At 44.8% G+C, this 17,506-nt stretch overlaps 1 protein-coding gene across 2 annotated transcripts in view; it reads left to right on the forward strand.

Annotated features, from left to right (window-relative positions):
• XPO6 (exportin 6) overlaps positions 1–17,506 on the forward strand; it is a 109,008-nt gene that overhangs the window by 70,173 nt on the left and 21,329 nt on the right. The window contains exons 10-14 of one of the 2 annotated variants that reach the window (XM_081256998.1): positions 4,012–4,120; positions 5,788–5,877; positions 7,044–7,113; positions 13,547–13,706; positions 17,038–17,130. In XM_081256998.1, coding sequence (XP_081113124.1) covers positions 4,012–4,120; positions 5,788–5,877; positions 7,044–7,113; positions 13,547–13,706; positions 17,038–17,130 — 522 coding nt within the window. Of the gene's footprint in view, positions 1–4,011; positions 4,121–5,784; positions 5,878–7,043; positions 7,114–13,546; positions 13,707–17,037; positions 17,131–17,506 lie in introns of both variants that reach the window. The other variant, XM_081256997.1, reaches the window with a different exon arrangement.

Genomic DNA, 17,506 nt, shown 5'->3' on the forward strand with positions numbered 1-17,506 from the left:
TCATTATTGTTTTCTAGTTGATAATGATCTGCAAACACATTTTGGGTGATTTCAGTTCTTTTCAATTTGTTAAGGTTTGTTTTATGACCTAGTCTTCTTGGTGATTGTTCATTGTGCACTTGAAAAGAGTGTGCATTCTGCTGTTGTTGGGTGGAGTGTTCTAGATATGTCAGTTAGGTCAGGTTGGTTGATGGTGTTCTACATGTTGTCTTTATCCGGTTTGTTCTATCAGTTACTGAGAGAGAGGTGAATTCTCCCAGGTATAATTGTGGATTTGTCTACATCTGCTTTCAGTTCTATCAGTTTTTGCTTCATTTATTTTGAGACTCTGTTGTTTCACACAAGTTCAGTTTTCCTTTTCAATGTATCTATTGAGTGTTTGACTGTATCTCTTTATGTGAGTTTTTTAAGTGGTTGCTCTGTATATTAAAATACATATACGGGCTTCCCTGGTGATGCAGTGGTTGAGAGTCTGCCTGCCGATGCAGGGGACACGGGTTCGTGCCTCGGTCCGGGAGGATTCCACATGCCGTGGAGTGGCTGGGCCCGTGAGCCATGGCCGCTGAGCCTGCGCGTCTGGAGCCTGTGCTCCGCAACGGGAGAGGCCACAACAGTGAGAGGCCCGCGTACCACACACACACACACACAAAAACCATATATATTTAATTTTTCAAGTTAACATACTGCCACTTCAAGTGTGATATAGGAACCTCATCACCATATAGATCTTTTTGCCCTCCCTTCTTTGTATTGAGGCTGCCATATATTTTACATCTGTGTACATTGAAAACCCCATCAGACAGTGTTCTGTTGCTTTCATCCAACATTCATATTTTGAAGATCTTAAGAGAAACAATAGAGAAACAGTCTGTTGTATTTACCAAGAGATTTGTCAGTTCTCTTGCTTTCCCTTCATTCTTGAAGTTCCAGGTTTCTTTTTCATTATCCTTTACCTTCTATTTTAATCAGCTCGGGCTGCCATAACAAAATACCACTGGCTGGGTGGCTTAAACAACAGAAATTAATTTTCTCATACTTCTGGAGACTGGAAGTCATGGATCAGGGTGCTGGCAGATTTGGTTTTTGGTGAGGGCTCTCCCTGGCTTGCAGACGCTGCCTTCCCTCTGTGACCTCACGTGGCCTCTCTTCTGTGCATGAACAGGGAGTGGGGAGAGTGAGCAGCTCGCTCCTACTTCCTCATGTCTCCTCCTCTTCCTAGAAGTGGATTAAGGCCCGCCCCACCCTTATGATCTCACTTAACTTTTATTAACTTTTTTAGGCCTTGTCTCCAATACAGTCACACTGAGAGGGCTTCAGTGTATGAATTTATCTATCTATCTTTCTATCTTTCTATCTATCTATCTATCTAGCTAAATAAATTGGGTCTTCGTTGGGTCTTCGCAGCATTGGGTCTTCGTTGCTGCACGCAGGCTTTCTCTAGTTGCGGCGAGTGGGGGCTACTCTTTGTTGCAGTGTGCGGGCTTCTCATTGCGGTGGCTTCTCTTGTTGCGGAGCATGGGCTCTAGGTGCGCAAGCTTCAGTAGTTGCAGCACACAGGCTCAGTAGTTGTGGCACACGGACTTTTAGTTGCTCCACGGCATGTGGGATCTTTCTGGACCAGCAACCGAACCCATGTCCTCTGCATTGGCAGGCGGATTCTTAACCGCTACGCCACCAGGGAAGTCCCTCAACATATGAATTTTGAGTGGACACAGTTCAGTCCAAAACACCTTCCAGCTGAAAGAACCTCATGGAGGATGGTTATAATAGCTGCTTTAAAAATCTTCGATAATTCAACATCTGTGACAATCTGTTGATTTTCTTTCCCTTGACAAATGTTCAGTGTCTCCTTTTTTTTGGTATGTCAGTTAATATTTTGTTGTTTGTTTGTGTTTTTTTTAGGCCGCACCGTGCGGCATGCAGGATCTTAGTTCCCTGACCAGGGATTGAGTCCGTGCCCCCTGCATTGGGAGCGTGGAGTCTTAACCACTGGACTGCCAGGGAAGTCCCTGTCAATTAATATTTGGATCCCTTTACCTGTTGTTCTACCAGCCTTAGGCATGGCTTCCATCTCCACAGTCACCTTATGGTCAAAGATGGATGCTGAATCTATAGACATCACACCTATGATTCAGGCAGCAGGAATAAGAGGGAGAGGTTAGACAAAAGAAGCTTTCCCAGAGGTCCCACCAAATGACTTCTTTCCATATGTCCTTGACCACTGAGACAACACAGATGATAACTGTGGGAAGCAGCTCCACCACTAGGGCTAGCGGTACAAAGGAAGGAGGTGTTGGGGTCATTAAAATGTCAAATATCAGAGGGACGGCCCCCATGCAGCTAGAGCTCAGATCTCTGAGGAGAGGGTATCACCCAACTGCCACAGGAGCTCAGAGGAGAGGCCTCAGGGAGCTGGGACTTAATCCTTTGGGGAGAAGATGTAACCTGGCTGCTGCTAGCACCTCTGAGAGTTCGAGATGGGGCTGGTTCGGGGAATGTGGAAGCTGGAACCAATTATTACTGCCAGGTGACCGTTGTTGGGGTGACACTGGCCAGGACAGCAAGCCCACAGGAAGAATGGGGTCCCTTTGCCCCTCCTTCTGCCTTCCAGTTTTCCTCCAGTGCCCCTGTTGACAGAGCCTAACAGGCAGAGGAGAAACGTGCTTTGTGTAGTCTGAGTCCCAGCATCACAAAACGTGGAGAGTGGACTGGCACTGAGAGCTGAATAACCAGCGTGGCTGGTTTGCCTTGTGAGTAAGACGAGCTCTGAACTTCTCGTAGAAACATTTCAGGACAGGCAAGCATTCAGGCTACTTGATTTGTTCTTGAGAAGTAGTGGTTTGTTGGCCCTTGTGATAGCAACTGTCACATAGAACTATGGTGTCTTCTGAGTTAGGTTCTTATCACATGTGGGAAATATCCAAGCCTAGGGCTCCACATGTTTCTTTGAGAAATTATTCTTAGACATAGATCAAAGGGTCATTGTTCCCTTAGGCTTTTTCCATCTCTCCTTTTAGGTTTTAAGTGTTCTTACAAATTGACTAGAATTGAGGTTTTCTGGAGTGGGTGGAGCAGGCTCCAAGCCTGTTGGTGGTTTATGTGTAGAGAGAAGAACATGACATGTTGAGTTAGGGAGCTCTGGGTTCAAACCAGCTAGCTTTGTGACCTTGGGCAGTTTATTTAGCTTCTGTTAACTGTAGTTTCCTCATCAGAAAAGTACCGATAATACCACCTACCTGTCACAGTTGTTAAAAGGACTGAATCACTGAATTAATAGATATTTATATATAGTACTTATAATTCTCAGGGCAACCACTGAGAAAAAAAACTTCAAAAATATTTGGTAAAAGAAATGGCAAGGGAATTAAAGTAGCACAGTAGAAAATATCTATTTAACACAAAAGGAGGCAGTACTGGAGGAACTGAGGAAAAAAAGATGTAGAGAAAACAAACGGCAGAATGGCAGAAGTAAGTCCTTCCTTATCGGTAATTACATTAAATGTAAAGGATTAACTTCTCCAGTTAAAAAGCAAAGATTGGCAAAATGGCTTAAAAAACATGATCCAACTACATGTTGTTCAGGACACTCACTTGAATTTTAGACACGAATAGGTTTAAAGTAAAAAGATAGAAAAAGATATTCCATGCAAACAATAACCAAAAGAGAGCAAGGGTAGCTATACTAATATCAGACAAAACAGATTTAAGACAAAAATTGCTCCCTGAGGCAGAGAAGGACATTATATAATGATAAAAGGTTCAATCCATCAAGAAGGTTCAATCCAGTATGTTCTACGCCTGGAACATAGTTAAATAAATAAACAAACACCCCTGCTACTGTTCCACTCTCACATAGCACTTGCAAAACCATAAACTAAGTCTAGTTTAGATGCTTCTTGTGTATGGTGATCCAACACAGACACCATTCCCTTCACAGTACAGGAGGGCTTTTTGAAATCCTAGGCTAAAAGCCTCCTTTCATCTGATGTTGAATTTCTCCCTGCCACATAGGTACGAAGACGCCCTAGTCCTCTTGCTCACGGAGGTGTTGAATCGAATCCAGTTCAGATACAACCAGGCCCAGTTGGAGGAGTTGGATGATGAGACACTGGATGACGATGTAAGCAGCACATCCTAATTGACCTTAATCACTGTCATGCTGTGGTATGAATCGAAATGGAGCCTTGGAACCCATGGCCCTTTGCTCTGGAGATTATTTTTAAGCCAGAGTGGTCTTATGATTTGAGTTATGCATTTGAAATTTGTATCCGACTGGTCCCTCTGGGTTCATTAACTGTAAAAAAAAAAGTTTTACAGGCATTTACCTATATGGACTAGAGAAGTAAGTAGAGAAAACCATATGTACAGTGGAAAGTGGTTTAGTAAGAACTCTGCATCTACCTCCTGTTTCCCCTGCCTTGCACCCACACTCTGGGCAACAAATAAAAGCTAGTTGGATGCTGGTGGAAATAGTTAAAGAGATACTTAAATGATAAGGCTAGAATGAAAGGATGTCTCTTTTGACTATATATATTTTGTAAACAGATATCTCTTAAAATCAATCTTGAATTTAATGATGCTGGTGTGCCCAACGTTTGTAAGGAAAATGTCTTTAAGGACACAACTCCAGTGTTCCTTTTTCTTAAGCACCATGTATTTAAAAAGTTTCAGGTCACTGGTATGACTCTCAAAATAACAGCCACTGTGGTGTGGTCAGGACCTTGAGGGAAGCCATATTTGGGTTCAAAATAGCCTTGTACTTGGAATCAGATGGCCTGGATTTGAATCTCTGCAACCCTGGGTAGGAAGGGGGTAGAGGTCTGGTCACTGAATTTCTCTAAGCTTTAATTTCCTCATCTCCCAAAAGAGGAAGGATATATCTGAACTGACCTGTGTTGACGGTTACATGTGAGGGTAGCACACGTGGATGTACTGACCACGTGCCTGGTGGATAGTAGAGGCTTGGTGAATTTTTTTTTTTTGTGGTACGCGGGCCTCTCACTGTTGGGGCCTCTCCCGTTGTGGAGCACAGGCTCCGGATGCGCAGGCTCAGCGGCCATGGCTCATGGGCCCAGCCGCTCCGCAGCATGTGGGATCCTCCCGGACCAGGGCACAAACCCGTGTCCCCTGCATCGGCAGGCGGACTCCCAACCACTGTGCCACCAGGGAAGCCCGAGGCTTGGTGAATTTTAGTTTCACTTCCCGTTACCTGTTTGATATAGGCCAGTGCATCTCATATTTTAGCCTGGATAAGAATCACTGGGACAGCTTGTTAAATAGACTTTGATTCAGGAGGTCTGGGGTGGGGGCACAGAGTTTGCATTTATGACAAACCACCAGGAGATGCTGATGCTGCCTGTCTGAGGACCATACTTTGCCTTGCACTGGTGTGGTTGGTTATACTTATACGTGCTTAGTAACGGGCTGTCTCAGAAGGTAATGAACCAATTCCTATAGCTGGGATGACGTAAAGGGGACTTGAGCATTTCACAGTTGGCTTTTTAAAAATATCTTATTCCTATGACAGTAGGGAGAAAAGTAGGTCATTCTATGTGGATCATTTGCTTTTTGAGGAAATAGCTTCTTGTGAAATTAATTCATTGGATTAAAAAAATTTTTTTAGCTTAGCCTTTTTAAAGTACCAAATAACCTGGTTCCATCATTTGCTATTTCTTCACATATTTTATGTCTGATAGTGGACTTGAGGTTGAGGACAGGTTGGCAGGGAAGATGATGAGACTCTGCCTGTCTGGGAGAGCTGATCCTTCTGTGTTTGCCCCGCAGCAGCAGACAGAGTGGCAGCGGTACTTACGCCAGAGCTTGGAGGTAGTGGCCAAAGTGATGGAGCTCCTTCCCACACACGCCTTCTCAACACTGGTAACTCACCACTTGGAGGGGAACGAAGAGCCTAATTATTTCCCTGCATATAGCACGAGTAGTAAGGCTTTTTTGCTCACCAGTATTATAAAATGTATGTATTTTAAACAGAATAATAATTACCATAACTGACCCTCAAATTTAAAAATGTTAACATGTCCCCCAGATATTTTAAAATCAACATTTGGAAGCTCTGTTTTTCTTTCCTAAACTCTTGGGTGTAATATGAATTTTACTAATGCTTTCATCAGTAGCTCAGAAGTGGCTAAGCCAAGTGGAAGATATATTTATAAAAATTACATTGTTGAAAAGTTAGCCTTTGTAAAGCTCACTCTTGACAAATTATTTGCTGGGTACTCTCTGCCCGTGTTTATGTGCTAGAATCCTTAGTCATAAGGACTGATTTCATTTACTAAGTGGTGTTTGTTATTTGAGGAGATTTCATTAAGTCCATCTCTCCTCTAGAGGCAGGATAATTTATTAGGGTCAGCTTTACATTGCACAGCCCAGCTATATCTTGTATTCTCTTATGGAGAGTGCCATTTTATATTTTGCCATCTGCCTTTCTTTGGGGCCTGTCGTATTAACATCTTAATTTTATCTTAATGGTGAGTTAGCAGCTTTAGAAAGAAAAGGTAGAGCTCTGGTTATGGAGGTCCTGTCTGCTAAATGAGTATGGAAAACTGACTCCAAATAATTTGGCTGTCTTTTCACTCTGCCATGCACTTTAATAAGGCATATCTGCTATTGCTTTCAAAGGCAGGGTTTTCCTTGGACTCGAAGGGAGGTGGGCCCTGTCTCAGAGCTCTAGAAGGTGTAGATCATTTGGGGGCTGGATGTCCTCTTTTAAGAACATAATAGTCATAATAATCACACCCAGCATCCAGTGCTTTGTTTAGAAAAAGTATCAAACTGGTGTGTTATTTTCTTTCTTATTCCAAATATTAACTGGTGGTTTCAGTTGTAGAAATTGTCGGGGGTGGGAGGTGCTGAAGGGTGCCACCTCTTCTTGGCTTCATATAAAGCTTCCCAGAGAAAAGTTTTTTATCCTGTTCCTCCCCACCATAGGTACTTCTTTCACTGTTGAAATGCTGTTACAATTCACATTTATGGTGGGTTTTTTTGTTTGTTTTTTAGTTTTAAAATCTTTGTTTCTTTGTTTTCAGTTTCCAGTTCTTCAGGACAATTTAGAAGTTTATCTGGGGTTACAGCAGTTTATAGTTACTTCAGCGTCAGGTAAACTGGCTTTTATTTTCTAATTTAATGTTCAGAAAAAATTGGACTGATATTTAATTACTGCCTTCTGTGTTGTCAGAACATGCTTTCTCCACTGTCCCCTCCCTACTGCTCCCTCTCTCTCCATTTCTAAACAGGGAAAATTAAAAACACACACACACACACACACACACAAAATCATGATTAAAAAGGAGCTTTGGGGGAGGTAAGAGATGAGGCTGTGATGGCATATTCCAAAGAGGCGTCTCAGTGAGAGAAAGGAAGCTGGTTTGGAGCAAAGAGGTAGGACTTTTGAAAAACTCTAGTGATTAGAATATTTCTCTGTGTCCTTTAAGCCAGCTAGTACACTAGAAAAAAATGGCCTTGGACTTTCCTGCGACGGGTTTGTTCTTCTCTGGCTTTTAGAATCAGGAGGACATGGGAGCACCTCTGCAGCAGGTGGACTGGTAGAGCTCACCCTGGGGGATTGTTAGCTCTCCTGTGTCAACAGCCCTGACTGTAGCCAGTTGGAAAGATTTTGGCCTGCTGTTGGCAGGTTTCACCAGCTTGGGGTTTAGGGTTAGCATTTTTTGGTTATTTTGTTAATAATAATGATAAAATAATAGCTTCTATTTGTAGAACACACATTGCATGCCAGGCACCATGTTATTTGCTTATGTTATTTAATTCTCTCAACTGGCCTGTGAGGTGTAAGTACTAATAATAGTTCTCCTGTTTTACAGAAGAGGAAATTAATGTTCAGAGATGTTAGTTTACCCAAGGTCACGTGGCTTGTTGGTGCTAGTACCAAGATGGTGTAATAGGGAATGATAAAAAGTTGAATTAACCAAAATCTGACATTCATTCTGCCAGCTGAAAACACACACGCGCCTGCACACACACACACACACACACACACACACACACGTCATTTCACACTGCTCTTCCTCACAGTTTTCCTTACAGGAGTTATGCCTGGCCCTGGCCGGGCTCCCCTGTCTTGTGTAACTCTTGTTTCAGCCTGGCACAGAGCTGTCCAGGGTGTAGCCCATTGCCTGGATGAGCTTGTTATTTGTGGCAGAGCCTCCCCAAGAGGCTCTTTCTGCCCTTCTTGGTGGCCTGTGACGGCTTGTTTCCATGACTATATTAGCTTCTAAATAATCCGCTGGGCCCCAGGAGGTTGATGGGACTTGGCATGCCCCAGCTTTAGGCCCTGATTGTGTAGATAGGGTAAGAACAGCTTATGCAGAACTTTGAAGAGACCACTTTTCAAAGCAAATGCGCCTGTAAAATGCTGTCAGCACTTATGGACATATGACTGTGTACAAATGCTACAGATGTTTCCAGAATCCATTCTTGGGAAAAATCATACTGTGCTGATCTCTCCCTCAGGGCCACTTATTCAAATTAGAATATACTCAGGACCCTAAAGACATTCTTGATCTTAAAAAAAAAAAGTCGAGCGTGTATTCCTTTCCCCCAAAATTGACTTCTAAAGTCAGTGTTAGTAGCTGACTATTTTTACATTACATTGAGTCGGTCTTCAGGTGAAAATCTGCAGTGATTCTTAAGTCCTTTTTCTGAGACATAATTGATAACTTAGAGCTTCTTATCTGAGAAGGATAATCTGAATGATTTTTCCCTAAATGAAATATCATATGCCTGCTCTCATTGCCGCCCATTTACTGGCAATTTCACAGTGCACTTGGCTCTTCCAGGTCATTTCTAAACCTCATCCCTAGCACTGATCATTGGTGCATATACTCCAGTGGCAGAACCTCTCAGGCCAGAGAAATCCTTATTTCCTGTTTTAAAATGAGCTCTCTTATCCATGACAAAGCAAAAGCCAAGTTTCCAATGCAAAGGCTATTAAAAAATGGAAACTCTGAGTACGTTTTGTTCCTTGGTTCCCATGGTCATTTACCCCTCATAAAACCTCCATGCTATATTAGTCAGCCTTACTGCCTCTTACCAGAAACTACGTTCTCTTTCCCCTGATGGGTTATGGCCCATTCCTTTCATCTGCATTGACGACCTCCCGGCCTGAATTCCAGAGCCTGTGAGATGGGAGTCTTACTCTTTACTCTGCTTCTGCTGATCCCCCTGCTTCCACTTCCTCAGTAAAGTCCAAGGCAAAACATGCTGTCCCTGTGGTAGGTACGTCAGTCACTGTGCCTCCCTTACCCCTGGGAGTCATCCTTTGCCCTCGCTGTTAGTCCCTTTTGTGGTTTGAGAAATCCTTAAAGCCCTGTTGTGCCCCTAGTGCTGCATTTCTGTCCTTATGTGGCCCTCAGGTATCCATTTTGTAGGTGATTGGCTTCTGCCACTCCTCACTGAGATCTTCCCTCATTGGGGCAATATTTCTGCTCTCAGCAGCCCTGTTAATTTTTCTGTTTAGCTGTGCAAACTTCCCTGCCTAAGAGATTGCTCCTGCTACAATATATAGATTTTTGGACTTAAAATTCTTTGTTCTGCTTAGGTTCGTTTATGACTTGTTTGTTCTCTCAGAGTGGAATACCTTAAATGCTAATTTTTATACCTTTATCTCCCAGCCTCCCCCCGCCCAAAAAAAAAAAACAAAAAGAAAAGAAAGACCGAATTGTATTTAACATTAAGATGTTTCTTTCCAGGGCAGTGATTTGCCAGTGAGCTGTTCTTTGGATGTGGCTTAGGTACATCTAGACAGCTGCAGGGTGACTTGCTTTCTGTAAGATAGGACTTCAGTGTGGCCATGATATTTTCTGTCTCTGAAACCTGTACCTAGCAAGTGTTCTCCCCTGCCGGCTCCACTTTGCGGATGTTCTATGCTGTTGACTGGAGGAGGGAGGGAACTAAGCCTTAGCCAAATAGAAGAAAATGTGGGTTGATCTGAACAGCTTTTCACAGTGGGAACTCTAACCTGCCCCCTCAGGTTGAGGTGTGGTACCTTGCATGATTTTTTGGTGGTGGTGGTAGTATGTGGTTTCCAGGCTGAGGGCAGGGGCTGGAGACTGATTTAGGGTACTTACTGCCTGTATGTTTGTCTGCCTTGCAGATGGAGCAGGGAAGAGCCAACTGCCATTTTGATTAATGTGAACCTTGGATGGCACATATGTATTAAGTTGAATTATATGGAATTGCAGTTTTGTTAGGTCGGAAACCGTCAAATATCAGCAATTTCATATGGTTCAAACTAATAGTTTGAGACACACATAGCAATTGCGAGCTGTTTTTCATTTTAGGTACTGCTTTTTGTCAGGCAAATTAGGGTAGGTTTAGAGGGGAGTGATCAGGATGGCAAGGATTCTTGAGGGAGGGTGACACAGAAAATGGAAGGGGCCCTGGGGTGTATTTCAGCCAAGAGGAGACTGGCAAGAGTGTGACCCCTCTCTCCATATCTCCCCAAGACTGTCATGTGTCAGCAGGCTTAGGCTTGTTTTTCTCCCCTCAAAGGGTGGGACCAGGGGTAATAAGGAGCAATTATAGGGAGACCCCTGTGTTTTTGACCAAGCTGTCCAGAGATGGAAGACTCCCTCAAGAGGCATTGGGCTCTCTAGTATTCAGTTGAGGTGTCCAGGAAGAGGCTGGAGGGGCGAGGCTGGAGGGGCAAGGCTGGGGGAAGGCCGTGCTTCAGATGTATGTGTGGATGCAGGGGCCAAAGGGGAAGGGGGGCAGGCCTGGTCACCATGATTTTTAAGCTGTCTCATGACCGTCTACTAGGGAAACATGATTTAGGGTGGTGTTTTGGTTTGGTTTTTAAAAGAGAAACACAGACTGTTTTCCTTCATGCTTAAAATATTTAAGAACCTAGTTCTTAGGTTGTACCTAAGGGTACCGAGTTCTTGGTATTTAGTACAGTGAATAAGTTGAAACCGGCTCGTCAGGGTAGAGGTCGGTGGGAGACGGGGTGGAAGATGAGGATGGGTGCGTGCAGGGAGAGTGAGGGGCCACTGATGCGGATTTGAAACCCGTCCACGTTGCTCTCTGAAAGAAGAGCTGGCCTCATCTCTTTTGAAGCCTGTACCACCACCACATCCAGTTCCAGGGTATGTTTTTCTTAAGGGTTTATTTCCCACAGAGCCCTAAGGCTTGGTTGGTGTGCATACAGGTGGAACAACAGGTTTTCGTTTACTCTGGGCTTCGGTTACATAGCAGTAACCCTGAACATCCTTGACATTCAGAAGGTGTGTAACTGTGGCACTTTTGTTAACTGGGAGAGGAGAGGAGAGAGGCATTTTTCCCTCTCATGTGACCAAGCGCGACCAGAACCACTTCTTGGTTCTGTGTGTTCTGTGGACTCCTCTGGCTGGCGGTGTGGGATGCTCACCCTCCTGCTCTGACTAGGGGAGCTGGGCCACCCTCCTTCGACGCCCACCCAGCGGCCTTGGCAGGGCTGCCTGAGGCTGAGAAGCCCACTCCGTGTTTCTGCACTGAGGCTCTGCTCTCCACGGGGAGTGTTGCAAGCGGACAGGTGATCGGGCAGGTCAGGGCGGGCTTTGTCACTGGCTCTCTCCTTGAGTTGCCCCTTCCTTTTGTTCTTCTGCTCCTTGGGGTGTGACCCACTGTAACAACACCCTGGTCACAGTGTCCCCTTTTCCAGTCTCCTGTCCTTCCTTTGGGGCTGTCACAGGCTCTCTTCCAGCCTCAGCACTTGGAAGTCGGTGTAGGAGCTGAGGCATCGAACTTGCTGCTTCACCCCCAGTCTCTTAGGTGTCATCCTTCCTTTTTCTTCTCCACCGGTGTCGCTTATCCATATTCACGTTTACATAGTAAAGTGAATGCTCCCAAGGGCAGTATGAGAAAATTCAGGCCCCCAGGACTCTCTCTCCTGCTCTAGTTAGCTCTCTGTTCTGTGTGTCAAATTCAGTCGTACATCTGTGGTCACTCATTCTGTACCAGGTGCCGTGCTGGCTGCTGGGCAGAGCCCCTCACCACGAAGGAGTTAACAGTCAGTGAGGAGACAGACTTATAAATCAGTAGTTTATCTCCTTACATGCACGGAGTGCCCTGGGGGGATGTAGGAGGGGAAGTGAGTTCCCCCTGTTGGGGGAGTGGGGAGGGAAGGCTTTCCAGGAGAGGCGATACTTAGGTGAGCCTGCAGGCTATATGAGGGCCGTGAGGTGTGCGTGGCCAGAGAGTGACATGGGAACTCCAGGCAGAGACCCCAGCTTGTGCAGAGGTGCAGAGACGAGGCACCAGGGGGTCATCAGTGGGTCCAGGTGATAGAGTGGGATCGGAGGAGGAGGTGAAGTCACAGAGACCTCAGCTGAAGCTGGGGAGGTTGGGATTTTCCCTTTTGGCCAGAGGGAGCCCCAGAAGGGTTTGGCACCTTGCCTGCTGGAGCTTTGTGCTTAGATCTGGGTTCTAGGAAGATGCCATGGAGCACCATGGGGTTGGGGGGACGTTCCTGCCTCCAGCAGAGTAAAATCCTGAAGTGGCAGTGGCAGGAGAAGGTTTGAAAAGTATTTAGGGAGTGGATGCATTGCAGGTGCCCTATGACAGTGATCTTACTGTTACTGCCCCTCCCTCCCTCCTCCTGGATGCAGGAGGAGAGGACTTGGTCAGACGGAGAGCGCTTTCTCTGGCTTGGCAATAATTAATACATTTTGTAGACCTGTGTGGGGAGAGGGGTCCAAAGGGCAAGGAGGTGGCTGAATTGAGGATGCTGCTGTCCTTCATCTTTGTTTCCTCCTTGCTCAACTTGAAGAAATGTTGAAGGAAAGTTTCAGGCCTTAGAAAATCACTAGCTCTTTGTTATTCATTATTGATTACAAACACTGAATAATGTTTTATAGTTTATAGGGTTTTTACACATTCTAATTCAGCCCTTACTATAGTGAATTAGGTAGTAGTGCTTGTTTCCATTTTAAAGATGAAGAAACCGAGACTTAGAGGGCTCTCTGAGGCACAGAGCTTGCACGTGGCAGGGAACCTGTGTCTTCTGAATCCCAAGTCCTGTGCCTTTGGTCCATACGGTGCTACCTGCGAACTGGGGTGGAGTGCTGAGTGCACCCTGTTCTTTGAACCCTGTCAACCCATGGAGACTCCATTCTGCACCAGGGCCATTTGCAGAAAGCCCACAGAGTCGCATAGACTTAGCTTAGGAGTCTAGCTCTGCCCTGGAAATACGACCCATGTTAGGCAAGTTACTGGGCCCCCCTGCGTGTGTTTCCTTGCATGTAAAATTGGCAGTGTCATTCCTCACAGGGTCAAGAGGAATCCAGTCATGGATCAGATCGGTCCATGTGAGCATGGCCCGGGCTATCTGTTGTCTCTGTTTCTCCCCCTGGCCTTGGGATGCATGTAGGTGGAGCCTGCCCAGTTTCCCTGCTTGGTACTGGGAAGCAGTCTGTGGGTTGCTATGTTTCAAAAATTGGTTTTGCTGAATATAGCGTGCCTGGATGTGCAGTTATCTGTAGTGGTCATTAAAGCATGTTCTTCGTGTTGAAAAACCATCTGAAGTGTTATGTTCCAGGACACAGGTTGAACATCACAGCAGAGAATGACTGCCGGCGGCTGCACTGTTCCCTGCGAGACCTGAGCTCCCTCCTGCAGGCTGTGGGCCGCCTAGCCGAGTACTTCATCGGGGACGTGTTCGTCGTGCGCTTCAGCGACGCCCTCACGGTGGTGGAGAGGTGGGTGGGCAGTTACAGCATGGAGCTCAGCTTACCTGCTTGTGTGAGGAACAGCTGTTGCCAGGCAGCTCTCCTCTGGCGCCAGGTGAATTGAGGCTCTGCCACATACAGGGGAGTGTGGAGCAGTCACTGACCCTCTCTGAACTTCAGGTCCCTCATCTGTAAAATGGAGTGGACATAGTATCCTGTAGGTTTATTGTGAGAATTACATGAGGTAAGGCACTGAGCACAGGGCCTAGCATGTAGCAAACAGTAAATATAAGCTGTTATTTCATAGAAGATCTTATATTTAAAGACAGGAGTAACCTCAGAAGAAACCAGGTGAGGTCATAAAGAGACATGAAGAAAGCCGTATTAATAAAAGGACAAACAAGTAGGCAGTAGGCACTATCCGAGTAGGCAGCCAGGCGCCAGAGGTGGGAGCTTTTCTGGTCCTTTTAGAATGGGACTGTTTTTTCCAGTCCTCTTAGGGTCCTGAGGATTTGAAGCTGGGCAGCCTCCAAGCCTGACCTGAGGGGTGGATCCCAGCCTTCCCACCACCAAGCTCCTTTTACTACTTCTTCCTTGAGGGTCCCCCACAGGGTTTACAGCTGCATTTGTTGAAGACCATTTCCTACTACCTAGTCTGCCCCCTCCCTTCTCATGAACTCATACATTTAAAAAGTCATATGCTTAAAATAAAAGTGACAGGAGGTTTTCAGATCGTTTCAAGGTAACCAGTGAGTTGATTCGATCAAAACTGGGTGGGTGTGGGTCCAGCCGAAAGTTGAGAGACACCTGGCGCTTTCATTTACCCAGTAGCTGTATCGTTGGTAACACATGAGGGGTAGCTGGGGCTCAGGCCTAATTACTTGCATGCCAGATTTTTCTTTAACTGTTACCCTTAGCCTAAAAGCAGCGATAACTAAGAATTTTAAATAAATCTTGAAAAGCCAGATTAATATTAATAATAAAACCAGCATACAGTAGTAGGAAATTTTCAAAAGTAATTTTGTACATTTTCTTTCATTCTATACTTTGAGGGACAGGTATTGTCATTTTATCTGAGTAAATTCTGGCCCAGAGAGGGTGAGTGCCTTACCTCAGGTCACACAGTTCATGAGTGGGAGCACAGGTACTTTAACCAGTTTCCTGAGTCCAAATATTGTGCTCTTTCCAAACCACAGAGCTTCTACTTCAAGTTCTTTTCCCTCTTTTTCCTGCACTAGGCCTGTTTCCGCTGATCGTTAGTAGGAATAGAACATGTCCTTCGTCTAAAATCCATATTTAATTTAAACTTAAGCAATATATTATATCCATCAGTCATTTCAACTTCATAGTGAGATGACTGTTCAGAGATCCTGGATTGCTATTTTATAGGTCCTTATATATACATCTTTCTGCACTGCTTAGGTTTTCAGGCTCAGTACGTAAAGATACTTTGCTGTTTTGTCTTCATTTAGAATAAAGTGTGAGAGAAGCCTCCTTGTTATGGCTATGTGATCTTAATAGCCACTGTGATTAGCAGTGTTTTCACTTACAGGTTACATAAAACAAACCTAATATTAAGATTGCTAGGGCCTCCCTGGTGGCACAGTGGTTGAGAGTCCGCCTGCCGATGCAGGGGATACGGGTTCGTGCCCCGGTCTGGGAGGATCCCATATGCCGCGGAGCGGCTGGGCCCGTGAGCCATGGCCGCTGGGCCTGCGCGTCCGGAGCCTGTGCTCCGCAACGGGAGAGGCCACAGCAGTGAGAGGCCCGCATACCGCAAAAAGAAAAAAAAAAAAGATTGCTAAACATAGAAATATTAAAAGATGTTCATTTTTAGTGTAGAACAACATTAAAGAATGCTGTTGAATGAAGAAACAGAATGTAAAGTCACATGCGGTATGATTTCACTTACATGAGGTACTTAAGAGTGGTCAAAATCATAGCGACAGAAAGTAGAAGGCTGGTTGCCGGGGTGGGAGGGGTATGGAGAGTTATTATTTAATGGGTACTGAGGTGCAGTTTTACAAGATGAAAGCGTAATGGAGATGGATGGTGGGGGTGGTAGCACGTTGTGAATATATTTAATACCACTGAACTGTACACTTAATTGTATGAATGTGAAAAATGTGGGGCAGCTTAAAGAATTAAATACTGGCTGCGCATTGGCATCTTACTTATTGATGGTGACTGACTTGATGCCTAGTTATTGCCACCACCACATCCCGCTTCCTAGGACTTCAGATTGAGAACGCTTGGCTCTTTTACCCTTATTTCCTTGACTGACTGGAAATTCGTCTTTCTGACTGCTCCCCAACCCTGAATAACTTGTGGCTCAAGCTTGTAGTTTTGTAACAAAGTCCTGCTTTCTCCCCACCATCAGAGAGGAGCATTTTTCAGAGTGTGGTCCACATGTATCAGAGTCCCCTGGCTGCTATTCAAAGATGCACATTTCCAGACCCCCCTCAATGCTACAGAGTCAGTCTGTGGGGCAGCACCAGCGAGCTGCATTTGTAATTAGTTCCCCAGTTGATTCTTATGCTCAGTGAAGTTTGAGACCCTCCTCACTGTTGGATTGGGGGAGAGAAACATGCACCGTCTTCCCTGGCGTCCCCCTCAGACCTGCTCCTAGGTTTCCTTACAGAGTAAGCACAGAGAGAACCTAGCCAGGTCTCTAGTTTTTTTGGTTTGTTTGTTTATGTTTACTCAGAAAGGAATGTCTGTCTCTAATGAAAGACGCATTTCCCATTTCCCACTAGAGCTGGCTATTAGTTATTGTATTTAATGTTCGTTTGTACTGATATATAGTGAGCCCTTGGGCAACCAGTGGGCTCAGTAACTTGCTTCTCAAAGAATTGTGCTTGAAGTTAAAAATACCTTAATCTACTTTAGAAACTTTTGTGGCCTCCCTCCCCCTCAGCCCATTTCAACTCTTCAGAAAGTTAAAAAATTGTGTAGGAAATAACCATAGATTCTACAGTGAACATTTTGCTGTATTTTCTTTATCATATACCTATCTGCCTGAAACATTCACTTTTTTTTCTAATTTTTTTTATTGTGGTAAAATACACATAGCATAAAAATTTCCATCCTAATCATTTTTATTGTGTATATTGTTACATTATATTATGTTCTCTGTGTTGGATATTTATATTGTTTTCAATGTAAGTAATGCTTCAGTTGGTATCTTAGTATATAAATCTTTATGCACATCTCAGATTATGTCTTTGGGATAAAATTGGAGACCTGGTCTGGATTCTTTTTGATTGAAAAAAATCTGTCCTCGAGACCTTGGTACCTAGTCCATTTTGTCTATTTTAGTCCATAAGCTGAATTTTTTTCTTATATTCTTCTTTGCCAACAGGCTGGTCAAAGTCACTTTGTATGGATCTCAGATAAAATTGTACAACATTGAGACTGCCGTGCCATCTGTATTGAAGCCTGATCTCATTGATGTGTAAGTATAGTTAGATGTTCGTGTATTCTCAGAAAGACTTTGTTATCTGGCCCCAAATGATTTTACAGATAAAAAGGGACTGTAGTGGCTGCCATGAAAAGATGAAAAACTCCCACCTCCAAACCTAGAAAGAGAAAGATTGTTTCATGATATCTCGGGGCCGGGGTGGTTGGAGTGAATGGAATTCATGGGGCAGATGAGAGCTGGCAGCGGAAGGTATATGGAGTAGGCATTTCAGGAGGAAAGAACAGCACAAGCCAAGCCACATAAGTGTTCCAGAGTCACACAGTTAGGGACGTGGTGAGCAGTTGGTGTGGCGGGAGGCAGGGCTGGATAGGCATGTTAGGGCTAAGTGTTTCACCTTGAATGCCATGAC

This window comes from Mesoplodon bidens (assembly GCF_964165515.1).
Source record: "Mesoplodon bidens genome assembly, chromosome: 15".
NCBI classification, from domain to species: Eukaryota; Metazoa; Chordata; class Mammalia; order Artiodactyla; family Ziphiidae; genus Mesoplodon; species Mesoplodon bidens.